At 35.4% G+C, this 20,733-nt stretch overlaps 1 protein-coding gene and 1 long non-coding RNA gene across 2 annotated transcripts; both read left to right on the plus strand.

Moving 5' to 3' along the window:
• The first annotated feature begins 255 nt into the window (after positions 1-255).
• Positions 256-8,037, plus strand: PXMP4 (peroxisomal membrane protein 4). Its single transcript, XM_026697641.2, has 5 exons — positions 256-574; positions 2,351-2,520; positions 3,358-3,420; positions 4,705-4,903; positions 5,865-8,037. The coding sequence occupies exons 2-5, from the start codon at positions 2,408-2,410 to the stop codon at positions 6,126-6,128; spliced, it is 639 nt and encodes a 212-aa protein (XP_026553426.1). The 5' UTR covers positions 256-574; positions 2,351-2,407; the 3' UTR covers positions 6,129-8,037.
• A 7,603-nt stretch (positions 8,038-15,640) lies between these two features.
• LOC148126059 (uncharacterized) lies at positions 15,641-18,054 on the plus strand. Its single transcript, XR_015742729.1, has 2 exons — positions 15,641-15,733; positions 16,400-18,054. It is a non-coding gene; the product is annotated as an uncharacterized LOC148126059 (long non-coding RNA).
• Positions 18,055-20,733: the final 2,679 nt, after the last annotated feature.

Below are 20,733 nucleotides of genomic sequence, written 5' to 3' on the forward strand. Positions count from 1 at the left end.
TAAAACTATAGCAATTGCTCAAAAGCCCTTTCAGTGCATCATCATCCAGCAAGGCTTAACCAAGCCTGGAACTCAGGACAGCCTACAGAGTTGCCCCTGCCTCATGGGAGTCTGACAACCAATCAGAATACAAGCTCCAATTCAAATCCCAACAAAGGTTATAAAACCCAGGCACTCTCAGCACCTCAGCCCTTTTCTTGATCTCTTCCTTCACCTTGAAGCATGTGATCATCCTTCCTTTTCAATCTGGGGCTCCAGGCCATGTGGTCCTGTCCACCATTAAACCTTCCAAACAGCCTCCATGTTTCCAGTGTCTTTTTCCCCACTTGGAACTGAACCCAGAAGGATTTTTCTTCCAACATCAGATTGACAAATTTATAAATTAATGATTAATCCACTGGGCAACATTCTGTTGAAAGGTGTCAAAATGCCTTTCTTTCAGGGATTCGATTTTCCTGCTGGGAGAGCTCCGGCGCAAGTATATGGACAACTCCTTAAAGCTGGATCTTTTTATTTTTCAGGAAAGAGGAGAACAGTGAGAAGTCTGTGTTCCTGGGCTAGCTAGCTTCCCATGGTAAGTCCCTGGTTTTTTATACCCTTTTCTCCCTTTGTAAGTTGATTTTGTGTGAGTGTTTGTATTTGTGCCTAATGTGTCAAATCCTGCTTGAGTTTGTCTTTATTTCCGCCGGAGGGCAAACTCAGCGGGGTGGCCAGATTGTATTATTGGTTTCTGTAATCTCTTTTAGCTTTAAGATAGTTTTTCATATTTGTTCTGTGGCAATCTCCTGTCTGTCCCTTTTGTAATTTATATTTTGTGTCTTTTGTCTGTTTGTTTTGCTTATTTGGTATGTCCTGTGTTTGTAAGGGTTTTCTAAATTATCTTTTGTTTCCTTTTCTTATCTGTCTAGTTTTCTTAATTACTTAGGCTTTTGTCTATAGGGATTCTTTAATACTTTTTATTTGATTCCTTTTCCTATGTAAGTTTGTTTTCTGGTTGACCTGATGTTCCCCTTGGGCTTTTCCTGTTTTTGTGACAATACTGTCTTCGTGAAGTTCCCTTTCCACAATTCCAAGTCTGGGAGGGATTTAAGGGCACACTCTTATCCTCTATCAAAACACAGTTTGCTTAAAAATCTTTCTCAAGCCAACATCAAAGAATTCTACTTGTTTGCCACCGATACCAGGTACCTGATCAACAGGAAAAGCAGTTAAATTGGTATCCTATTTTCATATAAACTACCTGCTTACTTACTAATCTTGTTTAAAGAGTTAAAAATCTTATTTAAAGGGTTAAAATCTTGTTTAAAGGGTGAAATGTATGTATTAATAAAGGGTGAAAAGTATGTATCTTGATGTATTTTTTCCTTTATATACAGTGAGCACCAAAGACAAATTCCTTGTGTGCCCAATCATAAAGAATTCTATTCTATTCTAAAATGAAACATATTCATAATAAGAAAAAAAAGGAATTCAGTGCCATGTGACCTGCTTCACCTATAAAGTAAATTATAAAATGAGGAGGAATTTGTGTTGGTTTTCATTCATGTTATTATCTCTAGAAAAATAATATTTTAAGCTTTTTAAAACAAAACTGCCACAAATGAAAATATAATATAAAAAGAATTAACTAAACCCTTGGTTAACTTCATGGGGAAAAATAAGGAGCCTAGTAGCACCTTTTCCAAAGAATATTTTTTTATTAAAAGGCATAAGACACTTCCATAGTTTTCTTGGCACTGTTTAAAAAGTGCTTTGTCATGCCTTCTTGGGGCACTAGTGTATGTGTGTATATGTTTCAAATTTCCAATCTAATTTGAACCTCTGAGATTTGATAATCTTCCATTCTAATTAGATCCAATCTTGTTTATCTTCTTTAAATTTGCCACATTGAAAATATAGACTATAATTATTCATATTGTAAAATTGGGGATTTGAGACCAAGTGACGTCCTACATTTCTGCAAAGTAATTAATTTCCCATAATATTCAGAATAACCATTGTGATGTCGTGGCTTCTGAAAATGCTGTACTTTAGTAATACTATTGTTTGCAATTTGGTCTGGATCTTAAACGACCAACTTCATGCCTTCTTTTAAAGATGCAGACATAGAAGTTGCTTCTGCTTGAACAGCCGGGTAAGGAAAAGTTATAATTACAGGGCTGTACATTTTGCTTATCGATCACCTCCAAGGTCCCTTCCAACTCTGTTAATTCTATGTTCTATGTTCTTCGTCTGTAACTTAAACCTTCTCTCGAGCCTATAAAATTAGAGCGGAACTAGAGTTCAGGGATTGGTTTTCCGCTTGGACATTATTTCCTGAAGCTCTGCTTCTATGCCTTTTGTGTTTCAGCCAAATTGTTTCCCCGGATTGACCGGCTTGTAGATCCTAAGTGTCAAGGCTGAGGCAATGGGCGATCAGACAATTCTCAAGACTTTGCTCTACACCGTCAATTCTCTCTTGCAGCAGCGGAGATATCACACCATGCTGGCGGTGCTCAAGGGCTTCCGCAACGGAGCGGTGTAAGTTTCAGCTGGGGACCGTCTTTCTTTCGCGTTCCTGTTCCGAAACTATTGCCTGAGTCCTCTTGGCGACCACGGACCAGGGTTTACGCTGATTTCACTAAGAATTAAGTGGGATGAAGCAGATTTGCCCTTGGCTGGGCTGTCTCCAACTTTGCTTTCACTCTTCTTCACAGTCCCCCTCCCCCCGCCGCTTTGTGGGATGCTGCAATAGATTGCCTGGTATTGTCTGCTTGTTGAGAAAATAACGACCCTTTTTACTGATGCTTTGTTTATAGGTGTAAGTGACGTTTTGTGTGGGCAGGCATACGTTTTTCTCCCACTCTTGGAAGAGGTTTCAGAACATTGTTTTAGTGATATGCTAAATCTGAGCATTCAGATTTATGTGCCATATTAGGCAACCATGTTAAGTCTATCAGTGTAGAACAAACTCAACCTGTTTGTGCAATTTATATCCCAATATATATGGCAAAGGAGTTGTGAAAAGTGCTGATTTGTCATCCCAAGAACTGTATCCCCATATTCTGTTTTCAAGTTACATCAAGCAATAATTAGGGGGTCCTTGGTACTCTCTGAGCTTGCTCTTCTTGCAGGCGTTTCATTACCCTAGGTAACTTCATCAGTGCTAGTAGAGTAGTTTCCTGTCATTTTATATTCTGGTGTCTTGCCTATCTGTGTGGGTGGCGGTAGTCTTAGAGATTTTTTGGTTGGGCTGTTTACTGATGGCTTTTTGGCAGTTTCTTGATTGGGGTATTGCTTACTTGCAATAATTGCATTCAAACACACATTAAACTTTATTTTACTGACAATTTTATGCATTTTCTTTATTTTTGGCAGTTATGGAGCCAAAATCCGTGCCCCTCATGCTTTGGTAATGACATTTCTCTTCAAAAGTGGAAGGTACATTTCTCAGAGCATCTGTCACTTACAGAATAAAGCCATAGAAATCAAAGAAGCCTACCTTGTTGTCTGCATGTTTTTTAAAATACAGGTAGCCCTCTACTTACAACCATTAGTTTAGCGACATTACTGAAAAAAGTGACTTACAACTGGTACTCACACAACCATCACAGCCACTTACAACCATCCCCACACTCACATAATCAAAATTTGGGTGCTTGGCAACCAATATGTATTTATGATGGTTGCAGTGTCCCGGAGTTACTTGATCATTATTTGCAGTCTTCTGGAAGCAGAAGCCAACTTCCAACAAGCAAAGTCTTACTTAACGAAGTATGAGTTACTTAACAAGTGCAGTGATTTGCTTAACAGCTGTGGCAAAAAAAGATCATAAAATTGGGCATGACTCAACAAACACCCTGTTTCGCAATGAAAATTCTGGTCTCAGTTGTGGTTGTAAGTCAAGGACTATCTGCAGACTTTTAGTACACATTGTGATTTCTTCTCTGCATTCTTAATGTTTCTGTTTGGATGTTTTTCACTGAATTAAATACTGTATATTAGCACAGAAAAAGGATTATCTTGTATTAGATTAATAATACCCTTTGTCCTTTTTGTACTTAAATCAGACTATACATGTATTTAATACTGTTTTGTGGATATTTATCCATAGAAACAACATTTTCTAGGAAATCAAGGGAGGGTTATGAGGCAATCTAACAATACATACATATATATTCTCAACTAAGTTTCACTATGTCCAATGCAGCTTATGCTGTCATCATATCAGCCCTTAATGTAAAAGTAACATTGCAATCTTATCCATTGTAATGTGATTCTGTAGTTGAAGATTCATTAATTTATAGATGTTCTCCTGACTAAATAGAATTCAGCTAGTAGATATCACAATTTCTTCTTTGAATTTTTAATAATTTTAACGATCTTAGTCATGTCATATTTAACTTAACTGCCATTCTTTGTATGTTAATTCAATGTTAATTCCAATGTTTCAGTTTCTACAACTATGTCTTTTAAAATGCCACAAACTGTTAAAATTATAAACATTTGAGTACATTGACTAGAAAATGTATTTGTGCTCTTTTATAGCTTATGTGGCTTTAGTTTTCTAATTTTTCTGAACGTGAAATGAGGATCTTGTTACTTTTTAATGTACATCAGAAGCAATGACTAATAATATTTTCAGGGAAAGATTATAATTGATTTATTATATTTTTAGGGAAATAATGTTATGTGTAATAATTGTTCTTTGTTTCTTCCCTTCAGCCTAAAGGAAAAATTGAAAACAATTCTTCAAGCTACCTATACGCATTCTAGATGTCTGTCCTATTTTGTATTCATTTATAAGGGTTTGATGGCCATGCAATCACAAATGCAAGGAAAGAAGGTTCCACTTCATTCTTTCATTGCAGCCTTCATTGGGGGCTGGTTAGTGTTTGGGGAAAGTAATAATATTAACAGCCAGGTAAGCAACTGTGTTGTTTTGTGTTAGATTTATGGTTCTATTGATCTCATGAAGAGTGAAAGGGAAATTTAAAAAATTAGTAAATTGTTCCATCACATTTTTCCATTATTAATTTTTGTGTATCTGCCACAGATGGGGTAGTGAATTTATCTGTATACAATTCTTCTGCATCTTTCTTTCACTAATAAAATGTAAGAAAGGAATTAGTAATCATAAGCTTGTATGCTGCCCAATTCTCAACTATTCTGGATAGCAATCATATTACAAGAACATTAATAAAAGATAAAAGGTGGCAAGTGGAATGAAGCGAGGGGTCTCACTTTCCTGTGCCAAAAGCTTAGGTGAAGAGCCAAGTCTTCACAGCTCATATAAACAATAGTAGACTAGGGTCCGTTTGAGTCTTGGGGACAACCTTATTTCAGAGAACAGGCCCTGCTATAAAGAATATATGCTATCTATTTGCTAACCACACTCAATGAACATTTTAACAAAAGATAAGTATTGTTATTTAAATGATAAACCCATTTAGAGAAGCATATCTTCCAGGATGAAAAAAATTATTTGGTAAGTTAGAACCGATACTTCACAGTGGTAGATAATTGTGGCAGAAGAATTCCTATCCATGTTGATTTTTCACTGTAAAATTTAAAAATCCAGATAAAATTTGGATGCTTTTTAGGAAATGTACTTTGAATACAGATGCATTTCTTTTGAAACCAGTCTTGATGCAACTGGGAAAGGATTTATTTATAGCTGATACAGTATTTCTAGCATTAGATTTAGGAATAGATGTAAAATGTTGCTGAACTTTATTAAAATGCAAGCAGTCTGGTTAAAATTAGAGACTGATTTTGATATGAAAGAACTAGATGATCTCCTAAATTGAAAGTTGTTTCAAGTAATCTCATTTTCCTGTTGTGCTAATTGCCTAATTTTAATTCAGTACTTTTTTCCTGAACAGATAAATATGTATCTATTATCTCGTATCCTGTTTGGCTTGTCTCGATTGGCAGTAGAGAAGGGTTATATCCCACAGCCCAAACAAGATACCTTCCCAATTTTTGCTGCTATGGTTTGGGGGATCATTCTTTGGCTTTTTGAGTATCACCGGCACACTCTACAACCATCACTACAATCATCCATGACCTACCTATATGATGACAGTAATGTTTGGCATGATATTTCTGACTTCCTGGTATATAATAAAAGATCTACTACCAAATAAACCTGACAACTATTTGGATAAAAATACATTCCAATGGCAGTTAAAATTATGTATATCTGAACATCCTTTGCAATACTGAACATTTATATTAACATTGGATATGAATGTCTGCTTGAAGTCTGTCCACAATGTTTAGTATAGATTGCTGATTTCTTCTGATTAGAGCTTGAAACGAGTATTTTATAAGCAAAATATTTTGTTCCTTTTTCTTCAAGATACCTAGTTTCCCCTTTTATGCTATTAGCTGAAGAAAATATCCCTTCATTGTTTTAAAATCAAGAAATATGAATTAAATGTTAAAATATAAGGATCAGATGACACAAGTATCACAAGTATTTTTTGCATCTAGGTGCAACTATGTTATCTACAACTTCTTCAGCAACAAAAGAAATAACCAAATTTTCTGCATGATGGATATCATTTTATAATGATCTTGGTCTGTAGTTATGGTACTTGGAAGTGTTATTGCTTATGTTTTTTTTATCCATGCCTCTTTTATCAGAGCAGATAACATATCAAACCAATTTTAAGGATGTTTTTTTTAATGGACTTTTTAAATCCAGTTGCATAAATATAAAACAAAAACTGGGAGTTTTAAGTACACTATCCTACAAAATGCTTAAAATTTAGTAACGTTAACAAATAGAGGAAAATTAGGTTTTATTTCTTGGGTTTCTAAAATGAAAGAAGAGAGTAAATAGTATGGTGAACAAAGGAAGGGTGTCAAATAAGTTATTCTTGTTGTGAAATCCTGTAATATGATGGGGGGTGAGGCAAGAGTGTGAATACTAAAAAACTTTTCCTTGATTGAAGCTTTACTAGATGGAAAATGATGCAATCATACATAGCTAAAACTATTATTGCAGTTATCATACTCTGATTATACAGTCAACAGGTACAATTCTATTTAGCAATCCACCAGAAGTGCCAAATGGAGCATTAGATTTTATCTCATTCTTTTATTAATGAATACAGATGTGTATTGTATTTTTTGAAATTTATTTATTATTAAACATATATGGTCACCTGACTCGCACACAGTGACTCTGGGCAGTGTATAACTTTAAAAATCCACAATTTTTTTATTTAAAGAAAACCACCCTAGTGCAGCAACAACAGAATCAGACAAGCCATTTGACTGGCTCAGAATGGGGTCCCCAAGCCGTCTGTCAAAACCATATCTTCAAGACCTCGTGGAAAAGCATCAGGGTAGAGGCCAATCTTATCCCTGGAGGAATGATGTTCCAAAATTTATTATCCAATCATGTGAACTGACTAAAGCTAGTCTTTCTGGGTCTTTTCCGGGCTTGTACAGATACACAGAAAAGCAATGTGGATTTCTTATTTTAAAAGAACAAAAAATTGGACTTCTAGATGAAATGGAAGATCTTGCAAAATTCATTTGCATAGCGAGCATAGATCTTCCTAAAATGTTAACTTATTTTCATAATTTCATTTCTCTGTATCATTATGAATACTACACTCGGTGACCTCATGCACTGCACGCACACACACACACACATACTACTGCTGCTAAAAAAAACTAGGTTTATGAATTAAAATGTCTGACTGCTGTCCTAATATCATTTTACAGTAATCATTTTCAACACAATGAGTATAGTAATCATTTTCAACACAATGAGTATAGTGAAGAATCTGTTTTTAAACACCATTATACAAAATGAAGCAGCTTTTTTTAATTGAAGAAAACAAATGTACTTTTGTATGTGCTGGAGTGTTATTTGAAATAGGATGCTTAATAGGACCTTGGTTAAAAAAAGCAAGATTGATTATAAGGCATTAAAAATTATTGGTTATGCTGTTGCACTGAGTTTTGATTTATCATTGAAAATTTGCCTATGGCACCAAATGTATATATTTGGGAGCCAAGAAAGTTTTGTATTTAATTTATAGGACTACAATATTTATGTGGCTTGTTAATTCTTTTATCACACATCTTTACTTTGCTTGTTTGATATATTTGTTATCTTGCACCATTAAGTGTCTGTTCTCATGAGATAATCAAATGGCCTTTCTGAATTCCTTCCATACAAATATTTAAAAGCCACCCTGCCAAAATCACTATCATGTCATGTTTTATGTTCAAAGGAATAAATATCAATCTGCTTCAGAAATTATTGATATTTTGGGCAACGTCTGCCCTCAGCTTTTATTGGTTCTCGTCTCACATCATTGCTTTCATGCAATGACACCTCCTGCTGCCTTCTCCCTAAACAATGGGCAATATTTCCTCTAAAAGTTGAAGGATCAGCATATTTTTAACTAGTACTTCAAATAGATTTTAGATTTTTCTGTGTTTCTTTTGGGCTGCAGTCATCAAACAGTAATACTGAATTTTCTTTTTTTAAGTATATTGTTTAAGACTTTGTCTGAACTCACACAAAGCACAGGACTGTAAAGCAAATCATATGTGATCACTCCACTACTGTTCCTATAGCTTACAGATGAGGTTGAATCCCTTCTGCCACTAACGTGACTGAACAATGCTGGTGTGTGCTAGGGAAGTGAACTAGAAGTAATGGGTCGGTCCAAAGACTCTTGGATACATAAGTTCCATTCCTCACTCTTTCAAATTGTATTGTTTAGCAAGCTAAGTATTCTGTTTGGTTTTCATGCTAATAAGAAGGAAACACAAAAAGAATAAGGTGACCGTTTGGAAATCCAGCTCCCAAACAGCTTGCCCCATCAAAATTAACCAAGTACCAACTATCTCAGCCCTGAAGATGAAAACAGATGCATATGTGAATTGTGTTAAAAGCAGTTCAGCAGAGGTTTTATTTACATTGAGGACATTTTAACAGGAGATCTGGATTCCTGATCTGAGAAAATATTCATCCTTACTTAATATGCCATGATTTTATTAGGCTTGAAAAATGTTTTCAAAAAAATAATAATATAAAAAGTATCTATGCTATATTTATACAATATAAATTGAATGAATTATTTATATTATTTAAACTGAATGAAATAGATTTAGAAATGCTGTACAGGCAGCTTAAAAAAAAATAGAAAATGAGGAAGATTGGAATAAGTCATTATCCTAATTTGAATACAAAAAGTACAATCACTTACATAATTCAAAGATAATCCACAATAAGATTTTCCCCTATCAATGTTTACACTTAATTATTTATAAACACTACTTAACATAAGTTCCCTGACATATTTGTGGATCTTAATTGATATTGTAGGTGCAGGGTCTCAAATAGCATTAACTAGTGGAACAAATCATTTAACAGTATAAAGAATGTATAAATACTTTTTATTTAATATAGGAACTTTCCTGTAAAAAACTTTCATGAAAGTTTCTCTTTAGATTTTTTTAAACCCTTCATAATGGCAACAGCAAATGGCCATTTTACATGTATTCCTGAATTTAGACATTTTGGAAAATAGCCATGTGTTTTTTATGATAATGGATTTCCCCCATTCACTGGAAATGTTTATGTTCTGTTTTTTGTTTCCTGTTTTCATATGGGTAGATAACAAAGTTATTTTTTTAAAAATAATTTCCAATATAGGCTTTTTCAGGCTGTTGTAAACTAATCATATTTTTGTATGTTAGAAATATTAGGTGGCTATACTGTACAGGTAGTCCTCAACTTACAACCACAATTGAGCCCAGAAGTTAAGTTGCTAAGTGAGAAATTTGTTAAGTGAGTTTTGCCCCATTTTACAACTTTTCTTGCCACATTTGTTAAGTGAATCACTGCAGTTGTTAACTTAGTGACATGGTTGTTAAGTGAATCAGGTTTCCCATTGATTTCGCTTGTCAGAAGGTTTCAAAGGGGGATCATATGACCCCGGGACTATCTGCAACCATCATAAATGTGAGTCAGTTGTCAAGTATCTGATGTAAATCATGTGACCATGGGGATGCTGCAATGGTCATAAGTGTGAAAAATAGTCATGTCACTTTTTTCAATGCTGTTGCAACCTTGAATGGTCACTAAGTGAACTGTTATAAGTCAAGGACTACCTGTAATTACCTATCCTTACATAATTCACAGAACAGATTGTCTTTTTGAAGTGTGGAATATTCAGGGTGTTACCTAGTTATTCTGTTTCTTTCAATAAAACAAACTGATCATATTGTATGCAAGTGCATTTTTAAAAATAATATTGGCTATAAAAAGATACTGATTATGAGTGTTGACTGAACTCTTTTTCTCTCAAACCAAACATTTTTAAAGCTGTATGAGTCACCTAATGATTCTTCCTGAAATAATAATGCCATGGGCACTACATACCAATACAGTTTTGAACTTCCCTGAAGAGGGACCGCTGATTGCGATTGTCCGCAGCTTTGGTCCGTGCTTCAGTGTCGGAGAGACCCGATCGGTCTGATTTAGAGCAGAAGCTGCCTCGTAGGGGTGGCAGAAGAAGGGGAGACCATCAGCCAGGTAGAGGAGAGTCGCAAATCCCCTCGCTGGCTTGGCAACTGCTCCCTCCCGAAAACATCTGAAGCGATGGTCTAAAATGGCCACCCTGAAGGGGAAGATTAAGCTCGAATAAGATTGTGCTGGAGAGAAAAAGAAGCGAACAGCAGGAAGAACGGGACGATATAGTTAAATGGAAAATACCCCCAGTGTTGGGTATATGGATACACCAACTGGTTTGGGTGAATGAATATATAAAACCTAGGTTTAAGTGTTTGCAACTTTAAGCTCCAAACTGCAATGTCATCGCATAATTATGGGTGTGGTTGCAGGCTGCAATAAGAGGCAGTGAGAGAGACGTAACACTTCCTGGTTTCTGATCCTGGTTTCGAGTTCCTGGTTCCTGGTGTTACTGGTCTCTGGTCTGTCTGCTGTTTGCCTGCTGTTTACTCCTGTATGAGATGTCTACTGTGCAAGATATTTCTCTCTACTGAACAAAAGGACTGTGTTTACTTGGTGAGCTGTTCATACTCAGCATTGTCTTTGAGAGAAAGGTATCAGAAGAAGAAGATTTACAAGCAGATAAAGACATTGTATTTACTGTTTATAGACTAGGTAACTGGATGGATATACTGGATACTGACATATGGACTGAATGACTATTCTTAATCTCTGTGTGAATTAAATATCTATTTAAAACCACAAACAGTGTTTTTGTCTCCAGTGTGTGTATACTCTTGGGCCCAGCCTCTCTCTCTCATTTGGCTGCCTGGTTAGACTGCTGCTGTGCACTCTGCTCGGGGGTTTATCCCCAAACACTAACATTGGTTATGGGCCCAGCAGTGTGCACAGTCTAGCTAACCAGGTTATATCTGAGAGTTAGATTTGGGGTGAGTTACACATTGCTGTAAAGACAAACTGTTTGTTGAATAGTTATTTTTCTGCAGAGCAATGGCACAAGTAAATTTGCCAAGTCTGTCCATGATATCCAGGTTAGATGGAACAAACTATGTTTCATGGTCAATGAAGTGTAGTTTACTGCTACGAAGAGAAGGTTTGTGGGACATAATAACAAACCCACCAGATGTATCCAATTTGGATCCTACTGTTGAAGAGGATGCCAAAAAGATACAGGACTATAAGCAAAAGAATGAACAGGCTTTGTGCATCATAGGACTGACTCTCTCAGACCAGCAACTGATACATATTCGTGGAGAGGATAGTGCTGCCAATTGCTGGGATAATCTCAAGAAGATTTATGTTCGAGACAGTGTAGGAGCTCATATTAATCTTACACGGAAGCTGTTTAGAACACATCTTGAGAGCAATGGAGACATGTTAACTCATTTAAACTGTATGAAAAGCATTTTTCAAGAATTACAGGAAAAAGAGCTTATATTTAATGAGTTGCAACAAGTATACATTATACTGTCTTCTTTGGAACGAAGCTATGATGATTTTGTGACTGCATTAGAGGTATTGCCAAAAGACAGTTTATCAGTAACTGAGATAACTGGCAGGCTATTAGAAGAAGCCAGAAGAAGGAGTGAACGTGACCAGCTGAGGGAAGATAAGCCTAATAAGGAAGAGAAATTATCTTCAAAGCCTGAAAGGAACCAGCTATGCAAGGTAAAGCACCCGGAGGAAGAGAAGTTATCTTCAACGGCATACACAATTAAAAAGTGTTTTAATTGTGGAGGCAGAGGACATTTGGCAAGATTCTGCAGAAAAGGAAAACGCCAGAATTTAAAGAAGCCAAAGAAATCCTTTGAACTAGCCACATACAGCAACTGTGATATGAAGAATGATATATGGGTGGTGGACAGTGGAGCATCCCACTGCATCACGAGAGATAAGACAAAGTTTATAAAAATGTCTACAAGCTCTCAGCATATATCACTCGCTAATGGTTGGCACCTCAAGGCCAAGGGTGAAGGTATTGCATATTGTCCATGTTTAAAACAGAATATAAACATGTTGTATGTACCACAGTTAAAAATGAACTTACTTTCTGTAAGAGAATTAGATAAACTAGGATATGTGGTTACATTTAAGAATAATAAGTGCATACTGGAAAGAGATAACAAAAAGGTAACTGCAGCTTTAAATGGAGCATTGTATGTCTTACATGATAGTAAGAAAGGGGAGGCACAGACTGTATTTAACAATACCAAGCCTCATGATGAATGTATCCATTTATTGCATAGGCGTTTGGGGCATGTGAATTTTAAAATGCTAAAACGTACAGTAGAGTTATCTGAAGGAATAAGGTTGAAACCCTGTGATAAGTATTTGCGTTGTAATGTCTGTTGTGAGGACAAGAGTAAAATATTGCCTGCAAATAGACTAAATGGTTTTAAAACTAAAGAACCTTTAGAAGTAGTATTTGCAGACATTATAGGTCCAAAGAAACCCAGTATGGGGGGTGCTCGGTATATACTGAGCATTATGGACCATTACTCTAGATATGGGTTTTGCTACTTAATGAAAAGCAAAACTGAAACATATCAACATTTCTTCAACTGGTTAAAGTTTGCAGAAAGAAAGACTAAACGGCAACTGATAACCTTGGTGACAGATAATGGTACGGAATTTGTTAATAGCAAATTCCAGAATAGATTAAAGGCAGCTGGTATAGAGCATAAGAAATCTGCACCATACAGACCACAACACAACGCATATATAGAAAGAAGAGGCCAAACACTACAGGCAATGGTTAGAACAATGTTAACTGATTCTGGATTACCTGATTCTTTGTGGGGGGAGGCTGCAATGTGTGCTAATCACTTATTGAACAACATGGTTAACTCAACTACTGGTGAAATCCCATTCACCATGTGGCATGGCAGGAAGCCTGATCTGAGTTACCTGCACACATTTGGTGCACCAGCATGGGTGCATATCCCTACACAACTCAGGCGTAAAGGGCAACACAGAGCTAAACAATTATTCTTCGTTGGTTACCAAGCTAACCATAGGGCATATAGATTTTGGGAGAAAGGCACATCTAGAGTGTTATGTAGTGCTAATGCCCAATTTCTAGAGCACGTAGGATGGGATAAGTTAGAGCAGGATAACAATAACGAAGTGGTTATTGAATCCTACAGAAATCCAATCTAGTATCCCTGTAACTTTAAGAATAAAGTAAAAAGAGAAGTACAGGATGAAATAGTGCCCATAGAAGAAGACAAGGAAGAAATAGCTCAGCAAGATGAGGAAAAGGACCAGGTAGTAACTCAAGAAAGTTCTCATACAAGCCCTGTAATTCCCAGAAGAACTACACGTGTATCTAGACCGCCTGATAGATACCAGGCTAATACAGTGTGCCAGGTAAATAGAGTTCCATCTACTGTGGATGAGATAAAAAGGTATCCTTCTAAAGAGAAAGAAAATTGGTATGCAGCAATGAATAAGGAATTGAGATCCTTGAAGGATAGGAAGGTATATGAAAATGTGAGATTACCTGTAAATGTAAAACCCATTGGCTGCAAATGGATTTTTAAGATAAAAACTGATAAGGATGGAAATTTAATCCATAAGGCAAGATTAGTAGCCCAAGGTTTTAGACAAAGTGCAAATGACTATGATGAAGTATTTGCACCTAGTCTTAAAGCAGCAACGTTAAGGGCAGCCTTAGTGTGGGCAGCAAGCAAGAAATATATAGTTAACCATTTAGATGTGGAAACTGCTTACTTGCATGCTCCACTAAGACATACTGTATATATGAAAAAGCCTAGTGGATTGAAAGGTGATAATAATAATGATTGTTGGTTGTTAAAGAAGAGCCTCTATGGTCTTAAACAATCGGGCTATGAATGGAACCAGTATATTGTAAAGGAACTGAACAATATAGGATTTAAAGCTGGTTTAGCCGATCCATGTCTGTTTAAAAGGGAGACAAATGGAAAAATATCATTATTATTGTTGTTCACTGACGACATTGCCTTGATTACTGAGACTAATGATGAAGCAAATAAAATTATAGCATCATTAGGTAAGAAAATAAAAATCAAGCAATTAGGGGAGATAAAGAGATATCTAGGTTTAAATATAACACAGAAAGGTTATAAGATATCTCAGGAAGATAAGATATCTAAATTGCTAATAGATTATAAAATGGAACTTTGTAAGCCTGTAAAGACTCCTATGAGTCAGGATATTTGCAAAATGGATACTCAAAGTCCCAAGTTTGATAAGGCAATATATCAATCTTTGATTGGTAGCTTATCATATATTAGCAATTGGTCAAGGCCAGATATTGTTTTTAGTATTAATCAGCTGGCACGGCACAATAATGACCCGCTTCAATGTCACTGGATAGCATTGAAAAGAATCTTAAGATATCTTAAAGGAACATTAAACCATGCACTGTATTTAGAACCAGAGGGTGATCTCATATTGAGTGCTTATGCAGATGCTAGTTTTGCATCAGAAAGAGACACAAGAAAGTCGACTTCAGGAACAGCCATAATGCTGGGTAAGACATTAATTGGCTGGAAGTCAATTAGACAACAGCATATAAGTTTGTCTACTATGGAGGCAGAATTCTCCTGTTTATCACTATTATGTACTGAGTTGATTATGTATAAACAAATGTTAAAAGATATGGGTATAACTGTAAATTACCCTATAGTTGTACATGAGGATAATCAGGCAGCAATTCAAATGGCTACAAGTATTGCAGTAAAAACTAGGAGTAAACATACAGATTTGAGGTATCTTAATGTAAGACAGTCTGTACAGAGTAAATTGATACAGCTGGAGTACTGCATGTTGGAGGACAATGTAGCTGATCATTTTACTAAAGCCCAAGGTGCTATTAAGCATCTAGAGAGTTGTGAAAAATATGGGTTCAGATTGTGAAGGCATTATATATTTATGTCACCCAAAAGGGGAGTATGTTGGGTATATGGATACACCAACTGGTTTGGGTGAATGAATATATAAAACCTAGGTTTAAGTGTTTGCAACTTTAAGCTCCAAACTGCAATGTCATCGCATAATTATGGGTGCGGTTGCAGGCTGCAATAAGAGGCAGTGAGAGAGACGTAACACTTCCTGGTTTCTGATCCTGGTTTCGAGTTCCTGGTTCCTGGTGTTACTGGTCTCTGGTCTGTCTGCTGTTTGCCTGCTGTTTACTCCTGTATGAGATGTCTACTGTGCAAGATATTTCTCTCTACTGAACAAAAGGACTGTGTTTACTTGGTGAGTTGTTCATACTCAGCATTGTCTTTGAGAGAAAGGTATCAGAAGAAGAAGATTTACAAACAGATAAAGACATTGTATTTACTGTTTATAGACTAGGTAACTGGATGGATATACTGGATACTGACATATGGACTGAATGACTATTCTTAATCTCTGTGTGAATTAAATATCTATTTAAAACCACAAACAGTGTTTTTGTCTCCAGTGTGTGTATACTCTTGGGCCCAGCCTCTCTCTCTCATTTGGCTGCCTGGTTAGACTGCTGCTGTGCACTCTGCTCGGGGGTTTATCCCCAAACACTAACACCCAGGATTACCTTTTTCAAGAATCCTTAAGAAAGGATTTAAAGCAGCGAAGAGAAAGGAGGAAAAAAAAGGTGTAAATTGCTTTTGACAGTGGTGGGGCTTTGAACTGAGAAAGGTAGAAGCTGGAAAAAGAAATCATTTAACTAATTTGGATAAGTATGTTTTGATTCAATATAGGCACTAGTAAAGCTGAACTATAGATTGTTAAAGAGAAAATGTAATACTGATTTGATTTGATTTTTATTCTTGGTTTAAAAAGCTCTGAATAGCTGGGAAAAAAGGGGGGATGAAGATCTGATATAAGAAAGAGTGCCATCTAACTGGTTAAATTTAACTTGGTTTTTTTTTTCTCTAAAAGACTCTGTTTCTTAAAAACTGTAAGGAAAATTGATACAATAAAACAAGAACTTTGAAAAACTGAAACACTGTACCAAAGAAAGAAACAAGAAGATTCTGCCCTTGGATTAACTGTTGATTCTGGTATGGATTTTGCATTGGATTAGCTGAAGACCAAGACTCGAGAGGAATAAAATAAAAGCTGATTGTTGGAAATCAATTTCATAGACACTATTTGGATTAAATTGTTAAATAGAAAAGGTTTAAAATGGCAATATCTCTTCTGGAATTAAAAATGGAGCTTAGAAACATGAAAGAAACATTACAAGAGCATGGTTGAATCGTTGGGCTTTGCTTTAAAATTATGGAAAATGCGATTGCAGAACATGAACAACAAAGACAAAATATAGAAGAGGAAGTGGAACAAACTTCAGAAGAGGCCATTTTTAATTCTCATCAAGAACAAAGAATTATGGAAAGAAAGAGGAAAAGAGTGGGAAATAAATATAGGAGATGTAAGAGGTTAAATAAAGAGGGGAATATTCCAACAATTAAAAAAGGTAAAAAGAATCAGCAGAAATTCAAAGGGTGGAAGGAAGCTACAAATAGAGAGAGGGACAAAAACTGGAGTGGAAGAATAAAGGGGAAAATAGAAGGGGAAAAAGGGGATAAGAAACAAGACTTGGAAACAGAAATATGAAAATTGTAAAAAGGTGGGGAAAAATTGCTTAATTAGACATAGAGATAATGGTTGATTAATATTCAGAAAGGGGATTCTGCAAGGTATTGGGGGGGGTTTACATAAACAAGTTTAAAGTTATGAAAAAGGGACATATAGACTGATAAGATGGAAAATAGAACTCTTACTTTTGATCATGGAATTTAAGCTCTTTTATGTATAGAGATAACTGCAATAACTAATGGAATATGTTTATTAAATATACTGAAATAATCGAAATGAAATTTAAGAAGGGTTACAATGGAGTAGATATTTTTTTAGAAGTGGATTGCAGGGTTTTTTGTTTAAATATATAAAGATGAATGGAATAATTAATGGAATTTGTGTATTAAATATACTAAAATAAATGAAATGATATTGGAGGAGAGCTGAAATGGGATTAACACCAGGGTTCAGGATTAAATGAGTAGATTAATATGTCTTCTTTTCTGAAATTGTAAACAAATCTTATGAAATTAAAAAGGGGAATAACTATGCAGAATCTGATTTATATACACTATGTAGTTTTAAAGGGATTATTAATTTTAATGTTTTAGGTAATAAAATGTTAAATGTTTAATGGGATTTAAAAGAGGAGATAATGAATATGTAATACTTAGAGATGGCGCACTTAAATTGATATTTTAAGGGGGAAACTATTTCTAAGGAGTGTTTTTAATTAGAATTTAAGATGAAATATACAAATATGACAGTTAAAAGTATCAAAGTATAATAATTATGAAGCTAACATAGGTGAACTAAATAAGAGGTAAGCATTTGGAATAATATAACAAAATAGAAAATGTATAAAAGCATTGTTAAGATAAGAAATTGAATATAAAAACTGTATATGTAACCATTGTCATATTTGTATGCATATGTGAAATCTGTAATCATGCTGTTCACTAAAAAGATGTTAAAATGGGGAAAACTGAATAAAACTTGTTTAAAAAAAGGAATGTAATATCATTCATTAGGCTTGCTGAATTCATGCTCATTTTGATGATTGATAACTGAAATTATTTTTGTAGGGGGAGAGAGAAATCATGATTTTATTGAAATATATATTTAAAACATTTTATGTTATATACGTACATCAAGCTACATAAACTCTCTTTGTTTGATTTTAGTTTAGTGCAATGTATGGATATGGCCACTGTGGTTTATAAACATGGCACATGGTCGAATGCTTGGCAACTTTAAGATGTGTAGATTTCAACTTATGGCTGGCTCAGGAATTCTGGGGGTTGAAATCTCTATACAGATAGTCCTTGACCATAATTGGGAAGAGAACTTTCATTACTAAGCATGTTGATTGTAAACCATCTAGCATTGCCTCTAGGCAAGATAGGCAACACAGAAGTTAAATAAATAAATAAATCAAGCAAGCACGGAAGTTGTTAAGTGAGTGACACCCAATTTTGTAATCTTTTTTGCCACAATTAAGTGAATCACTGCAGCAATTTTAAGTGAATCACTGCTCTTAAGCAAATACAGCTTCCCCCATTGACTTTCTTTGTCAGAAGCCAACTAGGAAGATCGTAAATGGTGATCATGGGACCCCAAGATAATGCAACTGTTATAAATACATGCCAGATGCCAAGCAACTGAATTTTGACCACGTGACTTTGGGGACGCTGCAACAATCATAAGTGTGAAGGAACTGGTCATAAGCCGAAGGAACTTCAAAAGGTTGCTAATTGAATTGTTGTACGTCAAAGACTACTTATATCTTAAGGTTGCCAAGATAAAGAAATACTGGTCTAATGCAATATGTAAACCAGCTAATGTCTTGCTCAGTTTGCTTAAGAAGAAAGACTTAATGTAGCTTTAATCAATATAATAAAACAGTAAGTTAAATAGATACCTTCATTTGATATCAGAGTGGTGTATATTATATATAAATTATTTGCTTTAAGTTTCATTCTGTGCAACTCATGTTTATTTTTATATTTTAATTGTCTTTTTATAGGATGAATAACCTGCAGTTTACAGATTAATGTAAGAAACATGAAAACAATAACTCTGGCCCACATTAAATATAGGAATTTACAAATGTAGAAAACTAAAAGAAAGTTGAGAAGAAAAGGATATTTCAAAAAGATTAGATTCATGTTTTAAAATGAAGTTTTTTGGATGGCATATAAAAATTACACAGAACCTTAAACTTTTTAAATTAAAGACATTTGAACAAGATCCTTATTGTATAATTTTGTAATGTGAATATCAGTTGTAATTTAACATCTGCTGCCTTCATTAAAATGGTATAAAGAGCAGTCGAATATCCACATTAGAAGCAGCTGTCCTGCCTACAACTATGCCTTTGCAATACAGCCACACATACTAGCCATGTTATCTACTTCTATTCAAAATGACCGAAGTCATCAATTAAATTTGCTTTAATATATAATTTTATACACTTTATCTCCTATCACAATAACATCAAGAATGAAAATATGAAATATAAAAATACAAAGAAAACATGGTAACTTTTGTTAATGCGGATTGGCACCAACTCTTCTTCAAAGCCAGCCACAGTCTGTCTGCTTGACATGAATCTAGTTTATATGTGGCAGAGCCTATGCTATGGAGGACCTTATTCATAACTTTGGTCTTCACAAAGTACACCACTGTACAATGTGGGCCTCTTGAAGCTCCCACACTGCTCCACATTATTCCATTTGGAATAATTCCAAAGCAATGTTCCACCTCCATATTCTAAAACAGTCATCTGCTTGTTCTCTCCTGCTGTTTACATCTAATAATCATACCTACAATATATATCACTCCATCTTATACTTTGTAACACCCAACAGGCTTTCTCCAATATAGAAAGTTGCGGGGAATGGTAGCTTCTCTAAGTGGCAGGCCCAATGCTACACCTGTTCAATAATCCTCCCAGAATCCAAAATGTGGGGATCTGCCTTTCATAGCTATTGAAGCTTCCAAGTGCATCCTGATAACAAGGCGAATAGTTCACAGAACATGCCAAACCATTAGCTCACCACTTTGTCTGCATCAGCTTGTGTGTTGAGGCTACCCTGTTTAGCCAATTTTCCTCTGAGCAGTTCTTTAATGATAGCCGCACAGCCACCTCCATTGCTTCCAAGTACGGCAGCACGGGAGTCTCACTTTCAACAACTATTCTTCATTTGCTGCCTTTATCACTCACTGGCTCCTTGTCATTTCCATTTGTTACAAGGCCAGCTTTTCCAATTATGATTTTTTTTCTATCTTCTCTGCCTCCATTTCCCTTTTTCATTAAGCTTTCCAATACTCCTGGCTTAAATCTTCCTATGCAACTTACTCTCCCCCACATTATTAAAAAAATCCCTTTCTAATCTATCTAGCCCTTTCTTACTCCAAATAAAATCCTCAAATCCCCCTACCCTCATTGCAATGGCACATTTCCTTAGAAGCCATCTTTTTAAAAAAGACAGCATTGTATTAAACTTATTTTTAATCACATACACATTCCTAACAGGAGGAAAAAGATAAATCATATGAAATAATAGCTTATTTTATAGCACAATAGAGGACAATTACAAATGCTAATAAAGGTAACCCCCAGGTTACTAGCGTTTCCTTAGTGAACATTCGAAGTTACATGATAAGTGCCCCTAGCATTTACGAACAAG

This window comes from Pseudonaja textilis, chromosome 3, assembly GCF_049901715.1.
Source record: "Pseudonaja textilis isolate UNSWEBS1 chromosome 3, rPseTex1.2, whole genome shotgun sequence".
In the NCBI taxonomy this organism is placed as follows: domain Eukaryota; kingdom Metazoa; phylum Chordata; class Lepidosauria; order Squamata; family Elapidae; genus Pseudonaja; species Pseudonaja textilis.

Coding starts and splice junctions, on each gene's coding strand:
- PXMP4 (XM_026697641.2), top strand. CDS start 2,408: ATGGGCGATCAGACAATTCTCAAGACTTTGCTCTACACCGTCAATTCT. Junction 2,521..3,357: donor GGCTTCCGCAACGGAGCGGT/GTAAGTTTCAGC, acceptor TATTTTTGGCAG/TTATGGAGCCAAAATCCGTG. Junction 4,904..5,864: donor GTAATAATATTAACAGCCAG/GTAAGCAACTGT, acceptor TTTCCTGAACAG/ATAAATATGTATCTATTATC.